Source organism: Strigops habroptila, chromosome 1, assembly GCF_004027225.2.
Source record: "Strigops habroptila isolate Jane chromosome 1, bStrHab1.2.pri, whole genome shotgun sequence".
Classification (NCBI taxonomy): domain Eukaryota; kingdom Metazoa; phylum Chordata; class Aves; order Psittaciformes; family Psittacidae; genus Strigops; species Strigops habroptila.
In genome coordinates this window covers 56,922,629-56,945,878 of record NC_044277.2, presented here as the reverse complement: position 1 = coordinate 56,945,878, position 23,250 = coordinate 56,922,629, and the positions used below count along the sequence as shown (strand labels likewise).

At 34.2% G+C, this 23,250-nt stretch overlaps 1 protein-coding gene across 1 annotated transcript in view; it reads right to left on the bottom strand.

Moving 5' to 3' along the window:
- The window catches only part of CCDC102B (coiled-coil domain containing 102B), a 41,888-nt gene extending 22,579 nt beyond the window's left edge, over positions 1-19,309 (bottom strand). The window contains exons 1-4 of the mRNA XM_030478601.1: positions 19,228-19,309; positions 7,881-8,501; positions 5,800-6,008; positions 702-810 (exon numbers count right to left, since the gene is read on the bottom strand). Of these exons, the coding sequence (XP_030334461.1) occupies positions 702-810; positions 5,800-6,008; positions 7,881-8,489 (927 nt within the window). The 5' untranslated portion in view covers positions 8,490-8,501; positions 19,228-19,309. The remainder of the gene's footprint in view (positions 1-701; positions 811-5,799; positions 6,009-7,880; positions 8,502-19,227) is intronic.
- Between the last annotated feature and the right edge of the window lie 3,941 nt (positions 19,310-23,250).

The window sequence follows — 23,250 nt, the reverse complement described above, 5'->3', positions numbered from 1 at the left end:
CTGATGTGTTTCATGCCACCATCAGCTTATTTCCAGCCCACTCTCACATGCAAACTGATGGACAAGCCACTGCTCACCATAGACACAGCTCTTCCCCAGTGCCACCTGAATGGGTGCTTGGCTTTCCCTAAACAGCAGTTACCTCTCTTGGCCACAGCCTTGATCTCAGGATGACCCCTCCACCTCTGAGGGTGCCACCCTCTTCCTTGCCAGGTTTCTAACCCCACCATACCCACTCAGCAGCCCAGGGGCAATGTCCTCATGGTGGTGGGGTTTCCCACACACCCCTTTGCCACATGTGGGATACTTCTGCCTGAACACAAGCCCAGCAGGACCCTGACCATGGCTCACTGTACATCAGGACCACCACCCTTACCACACATGGGGATGGGGCAGCAGCACCTGCCTCCTTCATCCAGTCCCTTCCTGCAAGACTACAGAGCCACCGTAGTGCTGCTGTTGCAGCTCCCCAGTACCAGTGCTGACATGACAGCACAGGGTGGCTGCCCCAGGGCTGGGCTTATCCATATACCCTCGGCAGGTCCCTTATTGCCAGGCTACATGGATAAATAATTGATAAATGGTTGATTTATCACATTCATAAACCCTAGATAAGGTTTTACTCTTAGTCACAACACAGCAGATGAGATGTCTCAATTTTGTTTCTTACTCAATGTGATAACGATGTACTGCTAACATACCTGTTTCAGGCTTTCCAGCTTGGTTTGATGCAGTTCTTCATATCTCCATTTCCAAAGATATAATTCATTTTCTATCTTTTCCATTTCTTTTTCCAGAAATACATTCATTCTGAAAAAGTATTTTACAAGTCAGCATCACATATTTTTGAAGTTGACAACAAATTACTTTCCACAGATTGAGTTATATTTTGCTGTCTTTGACAACTATATATCTGTTTTTTAATAAAAACCTGTACTATCATCACATTATTCCAAGAGATTTACCAAAAATATTAGTTAAAGAGAACAAAGAATCCCAGTAGTATAGAATTAAAATTTAAAAATAAATAACATTTGGGGATAAACTGAAGAAAATTTGGAAATGCCCTTCAGTTAGTGATTCAGATCACCTAATACATGGTGAGTTAGTGAAAATCCTCAGAGAAAAGGTATGGTATCAATTTTATGTGGGCACAAGCAGAATATTATTTTAAACACACATATATGGGGGAATATATATACTATGTAGACAGTACTGAAATGTACTTTACATGTTAAAAAGTATTAAAATATGTATATTTCATGTTTCAAAAAACAATTTCTCTTGAAAGAAAATGCTAGAAGAATTTTAGAAAAATTGATTATTTAGCTCAGAGGCACTACACCCTCATTCAGCATTTTCTCTGGTATGTTATTTGAGCATGAAGTCCATTACTACATTCAGGAAAATTATTTAGGATACACCAATTCACAAGGAATGAATGAGATTCCTTGGAGAAAAGTACTGAATTGCTGAAACAATGAACTTTGATATTTACTCTTCTAACCAATTAAAATAGTTTCAATCATTCAGGAAATAATGAAAGAAATATAAAGCAGGAGAGGCACTTCAGACGTTCTTTCTTTGAGACCAATTAAAAACTCATTTCTGTGTTCACAGGAAACACTATTAGCCAAGTTCCGAAGACAAGAATGACCTTCTCATAATTTCATTTTATAGAATTCTTCAATAATTTCATTTTATATTTGTGTAGTGCATATGTTTTATTTTGCAATTTGGCAACAAAGTAGAATTTGGAACATAATTAAAAGTGAAAGAGAAAAATCTTAATTATAAATAAAAAAACCCCTGCATTTCTTCCATCAGTTTCTGAACAGAGCCTAAATTCATGTTTTGATTAATCATCTAATTTCACTCCTAAAAAAAGACAAAGACAGACAATAATTTAGCTTCCCTCAATTAAATTATATGAATAACCTTAAACAGTAGTTTATTTTACTGCTATAATAACGAGATAATCTTAATAATACTGTTGATGTTTTAGAAATATGCTTCATCAACAAGAAATAGCTATTAAAATATATTTTATATAATACTTTCTGAGTACAGTATAAACAGACATACCTATTATTTGACAAGGAATTGCTAGCAAAGGAAGTGACATTAAATAATCATAGTGCTCTCAAAAATGTTTGAGTCTAGGCAAACCAGGCAAAAGCTCTCTTCCTTCAAGACAAGATGAAATTGAATATATATTTTAAATGTCTAGTAAGAGGGAACTATTTGTATAAACTGCAACCATAGATTCACTAGCTTTCTTTCCCAAACCATGGAACTTCCTAGTAAGCAAAACTTACCTTACAATTTGCATACATGGGGGGAAAAAAAATAAAATCACAAAACCCCTGACCTTTGCATTTTCTTTGTTTCGTGAGAAAAAAATAAAACATTTTTATAGGGGGGTTTATTTTGCTGTATACATTCCAGAAGATTTCAATTTATATTTCTAACATTCCCGTGAAATAAAATCACAGTTTAAAATTCTGGAATATTCCATTGGCGATAAACATCAATATAGGAACAAAGTCAGGACACTGAAGTATTCTAAAATTTAAAAAACAGTAAAACCACATAAGTACTATTATGCTGGGAAATGAAAATTTTACAACATAAAAATTTTGTGAAAACGGAGAGTTGAAGAGCTACTATACCAGAAAAGAAAAAAATGTTGACATAGTTTAAAAGATAATTCTAATCCTGGCAATTAAAGAAACTGCTGTATGCCACAGTAGTTACTTACTATTCTGAGGCTAATGGGATTTATCAACCTTTTTACTAAAGGTATTCTTGCCAGGCAGCTTACTATTACTTAAACAAAAGATCAAGATCAGAGCATATTTCATGAATCTTGTAATCATCTATTTTAACTCCTTATTATCTTATTAAACCACAGAACTACACAAAATTGTTGAGGTTGAAAGGGACCTCTGGAGGTCATCTGGTCTAACTCCCCTGCTCAGGGAGGGTCATCTAGAACTGGTTGCTCAGGACCATGTCCAGATGGCTTTTGTAATGTCTCCAAGAATGCAGACTCAGCAGCCTCTCTGGGCAACCTGTGCCAGTATTCAGTCACCATCACAGAAAAAAAAGTGTTCCTTGATGCTCAGAGAGCAGCTTCTGTGCCCATTGCCTAAGTCTACCCATGCAGCCCTAAGCAATTCCTCTTTGATATTGTCAAATACCAGTGTAGTTGCTGGGCTTTTGGTTTTAAAGCAAAGAAACACTTTTAAGTTCAAAAGGGAACAAATTAATATTTTGAAACTACAAGACATTTAGGTGAGAACACTGATTCAAAAGCTGACTAAAGATAGCTATTTTAGGAAAATGATTCCTTAAAATGCTCCGCAACTCATAATGTCAATGGGACCTCAAATGTGTATTTTATATGAGCTATGTGCTTAGTAGAGGATTTTGGTGTGTGATTTTACCTAACCCTGAGGGTCTTTGATAGTCAGAACATAAGCTTTTTTTTTTTGAGCTCCTTTCTTTTGCAAAGCCTGATCCACGGCTTAAGGGTAATGTAGCAGAGGTCCTCTCAGGGTGAAGAAACAAAACATCTTATGGAGACATTAGTCAGGTAACTAGGGGCAAGTCCAAACACTGGATCTGCATGAGCTAACTTGATTCTGGAAAGAATGTGGCCACAGTTTGGGAGTACTGAATGTAAACCAGAGAACCGTGCTGAGAAGTCCTGTGCTGTATGAGTAAGATCATACTGACTGCCAAGGTAACCTTTGGCCTTAGGGTTCAAGCTGTCAATGATCCAAGCTTGCTTTTGATGCAGCACAGCTGTGTGTCCTTGGCTCAAGTTTGCTGGGAAAATTGTTAAGTTGTGAGGAAGAAGCTGTGAGAAAGTACTTAAGTTAGAGCCATGCAAGATAAGAAAAGTAAAAAAATGCAAATGGGGTGAGATTGTTGAGATAGCAATCATTAGCAACTCCAGGATACTGGAGCAGAAATGCTGACATGAACAAGTCTAAAACCTAAGAGGAAAACCTAGGAATCTGAAGATGGAAACTCAGCAAAATCAGCTGAATCCACTAAGCAGTGGAGACCAGCCTTTTCTGAGCTGGCAGATGACAGCCTGCTCAACACTCATAGGGTGTTTCAAGAGACTGGTGACTATGTTAATACTTATCCTAGTAACATTATTCCCAGCTATTCATTGTGTGCATTGCCAAAAATAATCGCTTCATACTTTTAAGTTGAATATATTCTGCTTACAGAACATCTTTGCGCACAGGAGATGTTACCCAAAATGACCTAGAGAGGGAGTTGTTTTACTAATGCCCTTTGTTTAGTGGAAATCACTGCTCTGTGAGGATTTGCTGCTTGTGGTTGTTACTGGTGTAGACATGACCCAGTTCTTGTAAATTTCATGTGCCAGTAAATTTATTACCATATACCACAGTCAGTATATATCTAGACATTAATGGCAAAATCTATTGAAGGGGTTGAAAAATAAAAAATTATCCCCTTTCTAAAAGGAAAGTTTTATATATGCATGGATGTATACTGAGACTGCTGTTGAAAAATGAAGTACCTAGGACCCTAAATATTTCAATTAGAGGAAAATGGGTATGTGAGGCATCAGTCTCAACTCACATCTACAAATACCATGACAAGCTGGAAAATTTAGGCATTCTGGGATTTTTGCTTCTACAAAAATCTAAGTCCTTTTTAATGAGATAGAACATACTTCTGGTGATCTCTTGCAACATGATATTATTGTGTGTTTTCTACAGCTATCCAATTGCTATAACAGAATACAGTAAATACTAGTTAGGAATTTAACAGATTTTAAAAATATTTTTGTTTGTTTGTTTACTCAGGCTTGTACCATCTACAGGACAATTGTGAAAATAAACCTGACAGGAAAGAAATTATTTATCATAGTTTCCCATGACAGACTCTCTGAACTGAAACTCTCAAATGTATTTGCAAAACAGGAAATGTTTTCGTCTTTTCATTTTCTGTTAAACTTCAGGTGATTTTGAAGTTACAGTCACATAGTGCCTGAAGTCTCCTACTACATCCATCATACATCATATAGCGCATGTTTCCTTGGATAGCCTTTTTGGTGTGATTCAGTCTTGCTCAATACCGATCACCTATATGACACAGCATGGAATTTCTACCAACACAGAGACTCATATTCTAGCGTGTACTGTGTAATCAACATATGACCTCTTTAGGTCACCAAAATGAACATTTAGTATTTATGTAAAGTAAACTTGATATGATACAATAAACATACAATGTGTGTCATTCTCTCTCTGTTACGTGCTTTTGACATAGACTATACGACAAGTGAAGAGGTTAAGATTAACAGAATTTTGCAACTGTATTCATGTACTTTTAATTCAAAACCAGCCTTAGTCAGTGAGCAGTTGGACTCCTTCAAAGTCTGATGGCAGAGTATATGAAAATTTGTTATTATGCACAAAGGACTCCCATAACTAAGCATAATATACATTAGATACAACTGTATTGATACCAAATTTCTAGTAAGTATACATTTTTTTATTAAATGCATATTCTTAAAAGTTCTTAAAAGCACTTATTTAAACAACAGAAAAGCTAAGGAAAACAATAAACACTATGCTGGATTTTCTCTCTAAATTTTTATCAAAGCCTTGTAAATAACAGTTAACAAAGCTTAGAAATGAAAAAATATTAACTATAAATGAAAGTATTGCCATATCTATTTTAGAAAGTGTCCTTTAAACCTGTATTTTTAGTAGAGATTCCCCCAAGTAGGATATATTTTGCACTTACTCTCTTTCCTTCTGTAAGATTTTCTGCATTTCAGCTAACTGCAAATGCAAGACTGAAACATGTATTAAATCATTCTCTGTTGTCTCAGCTGTACTGTCCAAACTTTTTTTATGTTCCTCCAAATAGGCGCTGAGAACAACATTGGGAAAGAAATCAGGAGGCTTTGGAGTGATTTTTTTGTTGTGATTGCTCTGGTCTTTGATTATATCCTGAGAAAACAAAAATATGACATCTGAGAAAAACATAAATGAAGAGAAAAGAAGACTCACATAACTTCTGCAGTGACTTCCAAGACTTTTCTAGACATTTAAGACATGTAGGAGAAAAAGGAAACAAGTAACATCCTATAGAGTTGCACATGGATAGAATGTGCAAAAGCCATTATAGTTGGATCACTGTCATTTTGTGATTATCTCTCACACCTTCTGTAATGACAAGCTTCATATCCAAAATATTTCGAATGCATCTTTACTAAAGAAATTGATTCCAGTTATCATTAGTTAGCTATAACTATGTTGAAGACAGAATCCTGGAACTAACAAAATCAGGAATGCAATTTATGCATACAAATAATATATTGAGAAACTCTACATTAAGAACTCTTAAACTTCTAGTGGAAATCATGTTGAAGCAGTTGACAGATTTATACAAGTTTCATAGAAGGAGCAAAGTTACCCGCATAACATACCACTTTGGATCCCATTTAGAAACTAAAAGCACTATAATATCTATTTTGAAGACATATAAGTTTTGTATACAAAACATAAGTAAAGATAATAACAATTAGCAAAAAAACCCATTAAAAATTAAAATACATATTTATTAGGAAGACTTAACATCTCTATAAACAATAGTTTATTTTTTTAAAGTATTTAAGTTTTATCACTTCTGCCAAAATGTGTTTAAAAGCTTTAGTAGGTTACAATCAGTGCTATCACTCTGTTTTTCTGAGTTTTTAGAAGAGTGCCTGCAATCTACATCAGAAAATATTAGAAGCTGATGAAAAGATAAGATGTTTTCCATTCATATATAACGTTTCTGATTTCAAGTAGCGTCTTTTATATTAAGCAGAAAGTGTAAAAGTTAAAACGTATTTTGTGTCATTTCCTTCCAGGAATCTTGTTATGGCACATTTATCTGCCCAAAAATATGAAATCCATGCTTTTTTTTTTTGGCCAAATTTCTTCTCATTAATAACACTATGGTGTGGGTTAGTTGTGGGGTTTTTTTCAGAATTCACAGGAATATAATGTAATTTATGCGTGTTACAGAGAGAGTGAAAATTCTGAACATAATACATTCAGGTCTAAGATCCTGAAAATTTCCATTTAACTGAAGTGAAAAATTTCTTAGTTCCTACTTCTACAACGACTGCTATCAACCAGAAAAATAACAAGTATAGTTTTTACGTAGTGCTTTCTATGAGAACTATGTAATTCACGCCAAGGCACAGAATTAAAACCAGTAAAACATGAACAAATAGTTCCATTTTGTTGAATATAACTGTTTCTTTTGTATAGAACTAGGAGCTGTAATTAAACCACGCCCATACTTGACTGCTTAATTCTGCATAACACCTTAATTGCTCTCCTTACCAAGCAAAAAATCTTGTGAATTTGCAGAAGGATTTGCCTAACCTCTTCCCACATTTTAGAAGATGTATTAAAGGAGAATTCAATTAAATTATTTTATTTTAGAAGCCAAGAATCTACATTGATTTTTTAGAGGTAAAAAAAAAAAAAAGAAAAAAGAAAAAAAAGTACACAAACCACGGAGAATTAAGATAACAGAGGTAATGTTATCTTAAAACACGAGAGTCAGAACAATGCTCTAAATTATTGGATATAACGGTCTGCCTCTGTTACTTAAATGTTTAGCCATATCTGAAGGGTATGAATTGTTTTCTGTACTTCTCTGTATTAGGAATATTAGGAATAATAGATGGATGAAAAAAGTGGTTTTGCTATTCAATGGATCAGGTAGTGTTTTGGTCAAAATCCTTGAAAAATCCTAGAAAATTTCTAGATATGCTCTATAAGCTCTTGCTTATTCATGACCTAAGCCAATTCTCCATTCTTTACCTTCTTTGTGTCTTCTGTTCCAGGAATCTTGTTAATTTTGCTCAGTTCATTCACACGTTCTTGTTCCAGAAATGTGAAGTGGTTTATGTCTTTTTTAATATAAGACATTTCTGAGCAACAGAAATCTGTTTTCCAAGCAGTTACATTTCCCAAGTTTTTCTTCTCACTTATTAAATCTTGATTTATTTTTTTTAGCATACTCAGTTCTTTTACAACATTGTCTAATTTGATTCTCAATTGTCTTGCTTCCTCTCGGGCTTTATTTCTTTCTCCTCTAACTTTGCTCCATTTCTCCCTCCAGTTAGCAGTACAATCTGACCACCAGCGCATGGTCTTTTCCATTTGGGCAGCTCTGGCTTTGACGTCTTCCAGTTCCTGAATTTTTACTGTTTCTGAAATTTCCCAGTCACTGTTGTAATTGGTATGCATGTATGGATAATGAGATGAATATGGGTAGAAACTTTGAGATGGCAGATTTGAATTACACAGATGGCCACCTGGTTGGCAACCTCCAGCCAATTCATAAGGTTGTCTTGGTTGGGTCTCAAAAACCTGCATTTCTTCCATCAGTTTCTGAACAGAGCCTAAATTCATGTTTTGATTAATCATCTAATTTCACTCCTAAAAAAAGACAAAGACAGACAATAATTTAGCTTCCCTCAATTAAATTATATGAATAACCTTAAACAGTAGTTTATTTTACTGCTATAATAACGAGATAATCTTAATAATACTGTTGATGTTTTAGAAATATGCTTCATCAACAAGAAATAGCTATTAAAATATATTTTATATAATACTTTCTGAGTACAGTATAAACAGACATACCTATTATTTGACAAGGAATTGCTAGCAAAGGAAGTGACATTAAATAATCATAGTGCTCTCAAAAATGTTTGAGTCTAGGCAAACCAGGCAAAAGCTCTCTTCCTTCAAGACAAGATGAAATTGAATATATATTTTAAATGTCTGGTAAGAGGGAACTATTTGTATAAACTGCAACCATAGATTCACTAGCTTTCTTTCCCAAACCATGGAACTTCCTAGTAAGCAAAACTTACCTTACAATTTGCATACATGGGGGGAAAAAAAATAAAATCACAAAACCCCTGACCTTTGCATTTTCTTTGTTTCGTGAGAAAAAAATAAAACATTTTTATAGGGGGGTTTATTTTGCTGTATACATTCCAGAAGTTCTCCATGAAGTATATTCTTCTAATATTCTTGAAAGAGTAGTGCTATCCTACTGTACTGTATAGTGTACCTCATGATGACATGACTCTGCTAATAAATTTTGCTGCATTTCTTTTCACTATGTATCTGCTATTACTTATTTGGCCCAGGGGAAAATCAATGTCTCAGAAATTGCTTTCCCACCCCAGAGCTGAGAAAATGCTGTTGTGGGAAGTCTGTAGAGACTAGTCACTCTTATCTCCTTGTTGTTTCCTAAAAAGAACCACAACCCCCAGAAGACTACAAATCTTGCTGTATCAGTAGAAGACTACATATTTAAGGTAAAAAGAAAAAAAAAAAAAAAAAAAGAAAAAAAAAAAGATGCTCTTATCTTCCAATATCCATCTGTAAAAAAATCATGTTAGTGTTAACACCTGCGTTTGAAATGTAGAAAGCCGATGCAGTAAACAAAATGCTGAAGGGTAGATAGTCTTGACATTATGATTCAGGCATGTTTCATTTCAGCTGAATAGAAGTTCTTACATGTTTTGGTTCCAGTTTCCCAGCTGTTTTCTGTGCTTTCCAGGACATTTATTTGCCATTTGTTAGAATCTTAGGGAGAACTACCGCAGTATGTTTATGTATGGATATGAGAGCAGGAAAGGACAGTAAAGGACTCCCTTCATGATCACTGGTGTATCACCACCAACCCCCTTCTCGTTGCCTGACCTACTCCCAGAATTTCCATTTGAATAAAATTTATCCAAAATACAAAGATATTGTCACCCAGAATTTTGTATGAGGCCCAGTAGAGCCAAAATAACACAATATTTAACTTTCACAGTAAGTTGTTAATTTAACTTCTGGTTTGTGATAATGCCTTTGTTTCCTACAGATTTAATTAAAACAAAACAAAACCAAACCACTTTAAACTGTAAGTATATAATGCAGTAGTTGAGCTTTTGGGGTTTTTAAATAGTACAATAACTTTTTCTCACATTTTTTTGTTTCTATCCTAGACTAGTAGATGTCTGCAGAGACATTCATTACTATGTTCAGTAGGTTTTATAAATGGATTTTGCTAGCAGCTTTGCATAGTCACTGAAAGATGGCAGAACTTGGGGAGTGTACAGTTTACAAATCTTAAAAGTTGGAGAAATAAGAATGGAAATAATTTTCTTTGTCAGAAACTTCAAAAGACCTGAGAATAAAAAACTTCATAAATCAGAATCACCTGTTGCTGTGGTTTCATGACTTGTTTGAGGTAATTTTACTGCAAACTACTGCCAAAACCAGTTGTCTCATTCCCTGGCCATGAATTCTTGGCCCCCCACCACTGTGTGGCTCTAGTGTTCTTGAGGCTGGAACTCCACTAATCAGATCAAACTTAAAGCTGTGATATTTGAGGTAGGCTTGTATAGTAGCCTAGTAGGCTTTGAATAGTTTTATGATATGCTGACCTTTGCCTGGACTTTTCATCATGCATAGGTGATCCTAACTCTGCACCTAAAATTCAAAAAATCTGAGAATTAAAATAAATTACCTGTCACCAGAAAATATTACTCTTGACTCCGCCCAAGGTAGTAAGGAATAGGAGATATTTGAATGTGTCTTAAATTCCCTATGTGCTTTTCAGAAAATCTAATCAAAACAGCTTTTTAGGAATCCCTTATAAGACTGTAAGAGGTAGAATGATATCTTACCAGCCAAGAGTTTGTGAACATACAAAGTATATATGTAGTATAACAGGTTATATTTTAAATGCCATGTTTGACTTTTGTAAAATATTGTATGCGAGTTAAAAAAGAGAATGCATTTCAGTGAAGACTAGAGCAGACTTGCCCTGCCATGGAGAAAAGGCTTGCGTGGTTTTGCTACAAACTTCCTTTCTTGGCAAACAATTACAATGTATCGTGCTGATCCATTATGGTGACCCTCGCTGTCAGGTTAGTGAGCCTCTAAAGCCACAGGTGACAAAAGCAAATGAACTGCCACACACCATTGTAATGGCATTTCCAAACTTCTTTTTATTATTATTATTTTGTATAAAAATATTAGAATGTCTAGACTTGAACATTTTAATGTAAAGTTTAAGTTTCTGCAGGTATTTTCACAAGTATTTTCATTTTATCAGAAGAATAATAGCTACCTGTGAGTGTTAAAACACAAGGCTAGTAGAATTAAGGGTGGATATTCTTCTGCAGCTAGTTTAGTACCAGCTGCATAAGTCTATACCTATGTCTGAAGAGCAACTCTGTTGCTACAGAGCTGTAAAGCAACTGATTAAAAAAGGCAATAGGTATTCCATTTCAGCTATGAACAACAAAGACTTGTGCTTGTACCTATTTTAAAAGAAATAGACTAAAATATTATGCTTGAAAGGAAAAAAGATGTAAAAATAGCAAAAATGTACTATTATAAAAGTGCCTCCAATTGTCAGAATCTCACAGTTCAGATGCTCACTGAGGTATTATTCAAACTCTGTTGGACAAAATTGGTGTAAAAAAAATGAAATCATTTGATACTGAAACCCTGGCAAATAATTAGACAGTATTAGAAGAAACTGAACCTAGGCTAATCATAATGACCTGGAAAATGCTTAGAGGAAAGAGTAAAGTAAAAATATGATAATAATAAACACACAGCTTAGGCTAAAGCCTGACATATGCCGGGAGCAGTGCCATCAGGTGAAAGCAAGAGCAACACATACATAGGACACAGTGAACAGGAAGAGATAAAGGATGCTATCACCTGCAGCCAGCATGTCCTGCATCTTTGTAAAGTAACTGCCTGGCAGTTTATTCAGGAAATAACTGCATGTGAACTCTTGGAAACGCTATAGACCAAACTTCTGAGCTTAAAAATAGAAACATCTCAGCTTACACCTAAAGTTTTTTAAGCAGATCCAACAGCAGCCAGACTGATAAGGCTTTGGTGTTTGCCAGTGTGGTACAGGGGGCACCCACACTATGATGGGGGAGGAAGAACGAGCACTTTCACCAACAGCTTGGTATTTTGCTCATACAGAAGTTATGAATTAGAGAACTCGTGAGTTAGAGAGTTCATGAATTAATGAAATAATGAATTTCTGAATTCACATGTTGGACTAGTATGTACAAAGATGATTCAGCCAGTGTTTGAAATCTTTGTGTATTTTTATAGTGGTTTTTGGGGGGGAGAGACTTGTTTCTTTTGGTTTTGGTTGGGTTTTTTTAATGAGGTCACAAAATGAAATTTAATTTACAGAGCACATAGTGCTGTAAATTTGAGAGATCCAAACAGACCATGACAATGTATGCATACTATTATAATTCCACAATCTGGGTCTGATAATGGTCTGTGTTAGCAACTTAAGAAAATTGTTGGTTTAGAACTGAAAATTAAAAAATGGTGATTTCAAGACTTTTCAATGCACAGCCAAAGATCATTCTGTTTATTTTTTCCACAGCTATAAGACATAACAATATTAAACCATACATGACATTTTCATGTTGTTTCTGTTGTTTCCAAACATCATATTCTATACATGTCTCATAACTAAAACCAGCCAAAAAATGTACTAAGGAGACAAACAATGCAAATTATTTACTTACTGTTACAAGTTATGTGATAATTTTTCCTATTTACACTTCTCTAGCTGCATTCCTTTTAATATCAAAATACCAATACAAATCTAAATTTATTTCCAAACCCCACTCTATTTACTTCTAATGTCCCGTAACTAAAAACACTTATGCTGTGAAAGCCATAAAATGTAAAGTTATGTTTCTAACTTTGCAAGGAGAAATGTTTGTGGGTTTGTGAGGGTTTTTTTGTGGTTTTGGTTGCTTTTGGGGTTTTTTTACAATTACGAAATCTGTAAAGTGCCTGAAAGAAATAGGTTTCCCTCATCATTTTGAACAGTATGGCTTTGTTAAGGGTGTCTTTGAGATCATATGAAATCACAGCCACAATTCATTATTGTCCTAACAGATAAAATAAAAATTACACAACCTCATCTTCCTTCTATAACCTATCCTCAGCCTGAACTTTTGAAGTGCAAGAGACAATGTCAGGCTTAAATCTTAATTTCAAAGTTCCTTAATTTTTAAATGACAGGATTAAAAACTCACTAGTTACCTCATTATTTCCTTATGGTATAAACACTTTTGCCGTGAAAATAAATAAATACATTTAATGTGAGGAGAGGTTAAAAATTTCAGAAGCAGTAAAGGGAGTAGGACCAAATTTAAGTAAGCATTTTTTAGTAGAATCCGTGCAAAACTACAGTCAGATCCCACTTCTGAGTTGATTACTGCTAGATGATGATAAGAAATAACATGACAGAGAGAAAGAAAGTAAAAGAGAGAAACAAGCTTGGTCTTCCATCAAAAAATCCAGAAACAAAGTTTGCCAACTACTATATCAAGCCTAAAAGGTTCAAAACCAGAAAGCAGCTTCAGGAAAATAGTGGTTTTGTATGGACTATTTCATTTTACTACCATATTAAATATTCTGACAGACAAGGTGTTTCTCAAGTACCCCGAAAGTATATTATTATATTAGCAGTCGATGTATAGCTAAATTGCCAGGAGAAAAAGTAAAGGATGAGTGCATTAAAGATAGTGACTGAAGGGCAATAAACCACAGAGAAAACAAAGGAAAATAAAGCAATCAACGTAATACTGAAATAAGCACTTTACACTATACAACATTATTAAGTATAGTGCTGCTTGATAGTCCAGTATTCATTATAAGAGACAAAAGTTCTCTGACACCAGAGCAGGAATTCTTTCTATTGTTAATAGTAGCTTGCTTCTCCTGAAGGTTTTCATAATTCACATGAAGACATGTACAGTAAAATTATAAATACATATAATTTATAGCTTCATAAAATGAAACACGAAGGAGCCCTAAGTGCCCCTCAGGCTGGTCCAACCACTCACATTGCCAGTTTACCCTCATTTGGGATTTTTTCCCATAACCTATTCCAATCCCTTAAATAGGATTTACAATTCCAAGTGAAAATGGTCCTGCCTATTTTAGAGAAAATAAAATCTCTAGTCTGATAGCAATTCTTTTGAAACAAAGACATGGTATATAGAAGTCTCTAGTAATCTTCTCTGAGCAGGGGTGCTGGACTAGATGCTTTCTAGAAATCCCCTCTAAATTCAGCCATTCCATGACACTCCAAGCAGCGTGATTTCTGAGGAGCTGTACATGCCTGCTTCTCCTGGATTTAACATTGCCATAACAGCCAGGAAACAAGAAGGAATAAAGATCATGAATTTTGAACCTCTGAATACATAACTTGTAGCCAAATGCTTCACAAAACACCATGTAAGTAGAGAAGCACCATAAGAAATTAGCCCATTTTGTGTCAACTTACTTTTTCTTGAGTTTGAGTGATAGCCAGATTGTTTGTTGAGATCTGCAAGACAAATCCCTATGAAAGAGTATGCTTTTTAATCTTTAGATATTTTAATTCCTTTCTGAGAAACAATCTATGATGCATGCCTAATACTTTTTATTCTCAGGGATGCACTGGTGGATACATCTTGCTCAAAATGAAATGCTGTAATTCTCTTTGTAGAAGGATGTACCAGAAAAGCACTTGGTCCACTTCTCTGTGGTCCTATGTACTGCTTTTCCTTTTATCATTTTTCTCCCCATGTCTAAATATCTAAAGTAAAATCCTGTTCACTGCTTCAATCTATTTTAAAACACACTAATGTATTTTATATGATATTATACAAATTATATACATACTGTACACATACACATTCGTAAAAAAAAGATAATTTGGAAAGTAGTCACAGAATACAATAAATTCAATAAATAAACAAATTCTACTCTTTTTTTCCTTTTTTTGGCTGCCACTTCCAATAAGCTCTAAGCAGTTTGGTTGCTACTTCAAGATGAGAACCAGCGTTATATATCTATAGTGATTTAGGTCTACTGGTTAACAAAAGTCATTACATATCATTGCAATATCTTCTAAAATCTTTTGCATAGAGAAGCTGATGGTTTCTCACGTCTGAAGCTGTATTCAAATCCTTAGGTTTAAATATGTGTAACAAATATTTGTACATACAGATGTTGTCATTTTCTACCCATAAGGCCAAAAGAAGCTCTGAAGTACTGTTTTAAGTAAAATTTACAGTAACTTAGTTTCCCCAGGAATGTTTTGTTTGATTACAAACCTTCATAATGTATGGACTATAATTTTTATACATTTAAGTCTATAGAACTGATACTCATTTCTCAGCCACCACACTTAAAAAAATAAGTTGTATAATCAGATCATGCAGGGAGGAGGGGAGCGTGTGTGAAGTGATCAACTTTCCCGGAGAGTCTCGAACAGAACTAAGTATTAAGCAGAAGCCAAGACAAGCTTAACTCAATTTAACTAGCTAGCTGTGGTTTATGAGACACAACAGTTTGCCTGGCTAGTTCTTCTTTGATGTTGCTTATCACCTTTATTAGGATATGATCAATGCAAAAAAAGAGGCAAAATCAACTTCCTAGGTAATTAGGATAAGTGTGAACTGTCAAAGACACAGTGAGATTTGCTCTTAATCACATTAAAATGGTTTCTGATTTTTTTTTTCCCCAGCAGTTCCACAGCTGAGGTAAAGAATAACCCAGTGCATGAGCCTTCCTCCTCTGTTTCCACAGAAAGCAGAGGAAGTTAGTGTGTTTAATGTGACAAATGTTTTTACTGCATATTGAAATGAACAGCAGTGCTAAAGGTGTCATATCCCCTTTATTGGAGATATGTAGGCTAAGCAGCTAGCTTCTTACATTGCTCAGCTCAGTTGCATCTGAACCAGTTGTCAGTCAACAACAGAAAATTTCAAAGGACTCTACACAATCAGAGCTGTCAGCGTGTAAATACAGGATATGCAGCTCAGACAGTACACACATGTGTTATATTGCTTATACTGACAGACAGTCCTTTAACATGACACAGAATATCTTTTATGGATTTGCTCTGAACTTTTTCTGGAAAGAAGGAAAAGTATGGGAATAATATCCAAGACATACATAATCCACAAGATTAGATCTGCCTTTGAGCATGTCATTCATAATTGGTTTTAGAAGGCTTTTTTAAAATTTGCAAGCATTTAAGCCAGTTGTAAGTTACAAGTCAAAAAAGAAACGAAGGCTAAAAACATTTCATCCAGCTGTTTATCCACGGTGTTTGTTAATCTGTTTAAGATATCTGAAACATAAATATTTGCTAGCAAGCTTTAACTAAGCTTACAGTACACTGTTTAAAACAAATACCATTGTACCATGTCAGATTCTTAATGGCTAGGTTCCTTTCCCAGCCACTGCTAACATTAGCACTCTACTATTTAATGTTTTATTTATTTATTTATTTATTTAAAAATCAAAATTAATCTCTTTGTGAGAGTCTCTGTAAGTTCTTATTTGGTATAGCCAAAATTTAAGATGCTCAGTTACTCTCAAATGGCATTGAGGACTTCAAAGATCTGTGGGTTTGGGTTTATTTTCCTTTGTTTCCCCTCCATGTTTTTCACATAGGGTTATAGATCAGGTCAGCTGGGCTCTTTTCAGTTTCAAAAGAAAGTTGAAAAAGGCAACTGAAACCAGACTTCTTCAACCATTCTGAAAAGCACTTTACTAAACAAGAATTAGGTCAGACACAATTCTAATACTTGTCCATCCAAATAGTAGAGGTCATTTAAATGTACAAAGAAGCTTCGTTACTTAAACAAAAATCATCAAAATTCTATTTTTGAGAGTTTATACCACATTTCTGACAACTTTTTGAATGTTACTTTAAACTGGATGCCTTCACTTTCATTTACAGGCTTTTTTTGCTTAGTAACAAAACAACATTGAGGGATTTTTTTATTTTGTTTTCAATATGTGAAGATATAAAGGCATGTCCCTGAAAAAGTCAAATTTTTAATTCCTGTTCATATTGTGACAAATTCTGAAATTTTATGATATAAGAGATGAAGAATTGTCTTGTTATAGTTGAAACCATTTATGATCTTTTTCTAATCAAAACATGACCTACTTTCAAAAGCAATTTCATCACACTGGGAGTAGGGAAAACTAATCACAGATATCTGATGCATTGTTTCAGACAAAGACATGAAACATTCCAATGCTTTTTTGGACACAGAACAATTTTTCTTCAAAACACTACTCAGAGTCAATCTGGAAATAAGTGATTTTCCCATCCACATAAGCAGACAAGTAAGAATGCTCATGAATATTTAGCTTTTTCTAGGTCAGAGCCTATCCCTTTGGCTTGTTCAACTATGTTGATACAGTTGTATCAGAATTAATGATTCTGTTGTGCAGAGACATGCTCAGTTTTATTAGAATAGTTTTAGAAGAAATTTCTTCTATAATTAATGACTATTCTTTAGTATTTAGTATTTTAGCACCATCTCATGTCTTTCAACAGTTCAAGGACTCCTTTGAGGTATTTAACAAGATAGCATCCGGTGATGACTCCAACTCCACTAAGTCTTTGAGAGAAATGTACCTAAGAAATAATTCATATTGTCACATAAGCCATGGCTTTACAGTTCCTAGAGTGGCCACATGAAATAATCCACAAATTACCATGTGTTGTAGCCTAGAGGTTACTTAAATGCATAAAGAAGCCTAGCTATTTATTCTCTCACTGCCTACAGTAGGCCATCGAGTAGCCCCACCAAAAGAGAAGAAATTAATTGTGTAAGCACTGGTTACTCATCTTGGCTCCTTTGACATACTTTGTTTTGAATATTGTTTTTCAGACAGAAGGAAGTGGGTAACATTTCCTAGTCTCATCAACCCACAGAAGAGTCAACTAGCAGAACATTAAATCTGTACATTTCAAATGATTCCAAGATATATACCTCTTGGTGCTGAAGTTAATGACAGTGTATAATGGCTGTTCATTACCAGCTGCTTTAGACTATTCTTTTTCTAACTATTTATTTCTCAGATCTACCCGAGGTTAACATTAATATTTTCATAAGAAAGAGTGGCCTCAACTCAAAACTGGATACATGTAAATACATAAGAAGGACAGACTTCTTAATTTTACATTTTTCACTAAGCTTTTCACAGAATTCTCTGAGGAGGGTACATGACAGAGAGATATGACTAGTTCTATTAATTATACCAAATAGATTACAGAAAACCTTTTATCTTCATTATACTATGCAAAGAATTGTATTCAGAAACTTGAAAAAACGTAGATTTTCTAACATAGGTAATCAAAACCAAAATCTAGGCTTCTAGCAAAAAAGAGTCAGTAAGAATTAAGACAGACAAAATGCAGCTATCTGGATAGTCAGAAGGAGGTCTGTTTGTTAGTACTATTTGTTATATATACTTATTAAACTCATCAACATTACTTTTGAAACTTGTCCCTTGGTTCTCATTAGGAATGGATCATCAATACAGTCTCATACCATCTGGGATATTTGCCTTTCAAATAATGCAAAATATATATCTTTGTCCAGCATCAACAAGTCCTAGTATCAATAAATCATATTTCATTGCATTAGAACAATATCATACAGCTAAGAACACTCTTTTTTCTTATCCTATCATCAGGTATTTTCTGAAGGAAATTAGGTTTATACAACTCATTAGTGTAATTTATGAAAATAGAAACACTGTGAAAACAAAAATAAAAAGCAATATGAACTGCTGCAAACTCATAACAATATTCTCATGACACATGTTCATAATACCAATAATGATTAAAAGTTATGAAAGCTTTACCAGTTTACCCTATTGCAGATGCATTTAATATAGTGATTTAAAAAAGTTTTTCAGTATTGAAACAGTATAACCCTTGAACTTTCTGCATTTATACTAATGAAATAATAATTTAATAAACTGCCACTTGAAGATTTTGAAAACTTACCTGGCTATGGTAAGTAAAGATCCTACTACATCTGAAAAACAAGCTATATTTAATGGGGTGTTAGAATTAATACTCCCCGATAGTAGTGAAAAGGATAGAAGAGAAAAATATAGGTAAATCTGACTTAGCCATGTGTTTCAAATACTGTTTTCTGATCTTCAATACTTTTGCTGGGTATTTCAGATTGTTTTCCTTCTTACCATCAGCATGATAGTAACTCATATTTTGTCCCTAAAGAGAAATATAAAAATTAAACAGCAAACCCACATGTTTAAGAGCCCTTACCCTCCGAGTTTGCTGGGCTCCTCTTGCTTCTCAGTGTTACAGACACATGTGTAAACAACAGAATTTCCTGCATCCTTTTCTCATCTGCACTGTACTGGGACTTGGCCAACAGGATTATTTACAGCATTAAGACCACTCCACAGTAACTTGAAAAAGATTCTCATTGGTCAGGCTTTATCAAAACTAAACCCACATTTTTCTTTTAAATACAAGCCATTTATGTAATATAAAACTTTTTCCATATTTTCTTCACTAAGTATTGCTTTATTCAGCTTTTTATTTCTCCCTACCACTCTAAACTGAAGACTGCGACTCCAGTCCCCCAAATATTATATATAAGCTTAAGTTAATTATTCTAATCAGAGTAGTTAAGCACAAGTAATAATGTTTTCCAGGTTGGGTGGATTCGTATGCCACTACTTGCTCTTAGTATATTTCCTGAGTTTTAAATATCCTATAATCAAACTAGTTTTTCCCTCTGCATAACTGTATATCATCAAGCCAATACATGTATTTTCATAATTGATTCAGTAATTAGAAGATGTTGAAAATTATTATGAAAAATCTCTGGCTACATTCCGCTATCTCTGCTGCAGGAAATCAATTCACATTTTAAAATCAAGTTATATTCACATCGTAACTTACATAGTATTTTATTTCTTTGTAACTAATCACATTCCAACCCATTCATGACTTACAGAACTCACTTTCTACCATTCTTCACTTCCTGCAATCTCTGAATGTATCCAAGAAGCATGTTCCATTGCCCATATTCAAACAAATTCTCAGTTTCTAAATAAATTGATGCACATTAGTTTTACCTGAGAGGAAGTTAAGTAACTTTGATCACAACTGAAAATACCTTCACAAGTGAAGACCTGTAACAGAGAATGTATCATTCAACATTCAAAACTTAAAAAAAAAAAAAAAAAAAAAAAAAATTAGTACACCACATGAAGAAAGTAGCACTGTTGGAAGTACAGAATCACACAATGGTTGACGCTAGAAGGGACCACTGGGGGTCGTCTATTCTAACCTCCCTGCTCAAGCAGCATCACCTAAAGCACATTGCTCAAGAACATATCCAGGTGGCTCATGACTCTCTCCAGGGAAGGAGGCTCCACAAGCTCTCTGGACAACCTATTCCAATGCTCAGCCACCCTCACAGTAGAGAAGTTCTTCCTCATGTTCAGCTGGAACTTCCTGTGTTTTAGTTTATGCCCATTGTCTCTCCTTCTTGGCACCACTGAGAAGAGTCTGGCTCCATCCTCTTTGTTGCACCCTTCCTTTAGATACTTACTTACACACTATGCTGAATTCTTTGCCATGGAGGTCTTAAAAATCCTCAAAGCCTCTTTTTCAACTCTTTTCTCCTGTCATTAACTACTTTTTGGAAAGAAAAACCATACTCTTCAGGAAAAACAGGCACAAAAAAAGAATAATGCATAATAGATGAGTAGTAAAGCTATAACCAAAACTCAGGTTCTATTCTGTTACATTCTGTAGTAAATGCCAATTCTTGGAGGAATCTTGATTTTACACAGTTGTTAAAGATGCATTTAAATTTAATTAAAAATATTATACTGTAAATTTGGGAAGTTACTCTGTGAAATTGTATTGGTCAAACTATGCAGATGACAGGTTTTATAAACTTTAATGAAATATATCATCAACTTCATAAAAGCATAAAAGCAAACAAAAAACCCAAACAAACAAAAAAACCCAAACGAAAAACCCATAAAAACTTTTCGTACTAAATAAGCTTGTGGACTGCAACTTTTCAACTATTCCTGATGCTAGGGGAAGTACTATGAGGTACTATTACCGAAAGGTAGCAAGGAATCTGACACATCTATGGTGCTAGATTTGGTAAGCAATTTAATTTTTTATTGAAAGAAAAATAAGTGTAATAATCAGCTGGTTTTATATTTTTGCATGCAAATATATTCTTCCTTTCAGTCTTGTTTGACCATGACCTTGATGTTTGGCTTATGACTGTAAAAATTACAAAACAGATGATGCCAACATGCAAGCTTGCTAACACATGAACTTCACATAGGGAGCTGAATTGTCTTCCTAAAAGTCTCCAGGTATGTAAACAATTCTTTGTAAGTTCATACTAAGCACATTCATATGCTTTTCAAGAGACTGAGACTGTGATCATTATTTTTGTAAGAAAATTGTATTCAGAAAATATGATAAAGATTGTAGAAAGCATCAATAATCTAGAACATATGTTTTGATACATGGAGTTAGCTGTCAACTGGACTTTTGCACCCCTGATTAATGTGGGGTAGACTCAAGTGCATTTGAGATTTGGCAGTACGCTTTTTCCAAGATCCACTGAGAAGCATTAACAGAACATGAAAGCCAAATTTTGAATTTTTAAATATCAAGATCCAAACCTCTGGGGTCACGAAGGAAGAGACCTGATCCTTTTCAGGATTACTGAGCCAAAGAAGAAGATTAACTTTCTCCTCTGAGACAAATTAAATAGAGCCAGTCTTCTTCAAAATGTAGAAGTTAACAATATTTACTATATTGATGCAATTTCCTTAGCAGCTATAAGAAATTAAACCTCAATACTGTTCAAGCCAAAAACCAATAAAGCACTTCAAACATAAATAGCAATAGATCTGATCATTTCTATTAATTTAATTAGAAAATAGAGAGGGGTCTGAAGCACTAGAATTGTAACATCTTGAAATTGGTCTTCCTCAAGTATTCTCAAAAAACACATAAATATACCAGTTCTTCTTTGTTGATGAAACTAATTTTTAATCTTACTATTTTCTGTTACTACACACAATTTCATACAAGTGAAGCAATAAACATCACAATGCATTTGAATATACAAGGATAGAAAGTCATTCTTTACTGTACCTGAACCCCAGATATACACCCTTAAATGATGAAAATAAATAGAAGACAACTTTACAGTAGAAGGTACCTATGAAGCATGAAGAACAAGATAAGGGCAAAAAAGTCATATAATTTTTAATCTCATCTCTGCAGACCTTGCCAAACCTCTCATTAACTGCACACAAGTGTGATGGTGCTGTGAATTTTAGATTTATGCACTAATGCACTGATTAGAAAGACATATATGTGGGTGCAAAGAAGCTAGAGACTTAGCAAAATTTTTCATTTCATCATCTTAATCAAACACAAAAATCTGGCTTTGAATGAATCAGTACTAATCAACACATTCCTATAAAAGAAATCAAGTAATCTCTACATATATTTCTGATGAAAAATGTGAAAGGTCCCACACTATAATAAAAAATTTAAAGCTTCACATTTTTAGGGAAAATGTATTTCTTGATTAATCATTCATATGCTCAGATATCTCAGTTTGTTTTCCTCAAATATCAATTAGAAAATAAAAGGGTTGGGTTTTTTTTTTTCAGGAAAGCTTCAAAAACACTGCAGTGAAGTGTACGAGAAATATATATTTCCATCATCATTTTGGGAAGACTTCAGGATGAGATGCTACTCCGCATCCTTAGAATGTGACTGCTATTAATAAGTACAGCTTTAGAAATAATCTTTTCTTTTCCCCCTTCAATTAACCTAAGAATAAGAATCAGAACATACTTAAGCAGGGAAGATGTCTAAATTTGTATTATAAACACCACCTATCCCATTCTGGAAAAACAAGCATTTCCAATTTTTCACTGTAAGTGAAAATTCGTAATTGCCATTGTTGATCTATAAATAGTTATTTCTCTTACTAGGATAACAATGCTGCAGGTACTCAATATTCAAACAGCAACAGGGACTGCAACAAAAAATTTAATCACTGTAAATACAGTTAAAAAGTTAAAAAGTTATGGTTTATTAATTTTTACAAGCAACAGCATCTGTCTGCCTGCAGGGCTGCCATTCTCAATAATGAAAACATCTTGTATCTTTGGCATTTTAAGTGACATAATTTGGCAAGATTGAAGGTGCTATGTTATTAACAAAAAGAGTATTTTCATTTAGGTTTCTGAGTATTCTGCATCTCTTTCAGAAAAGAAG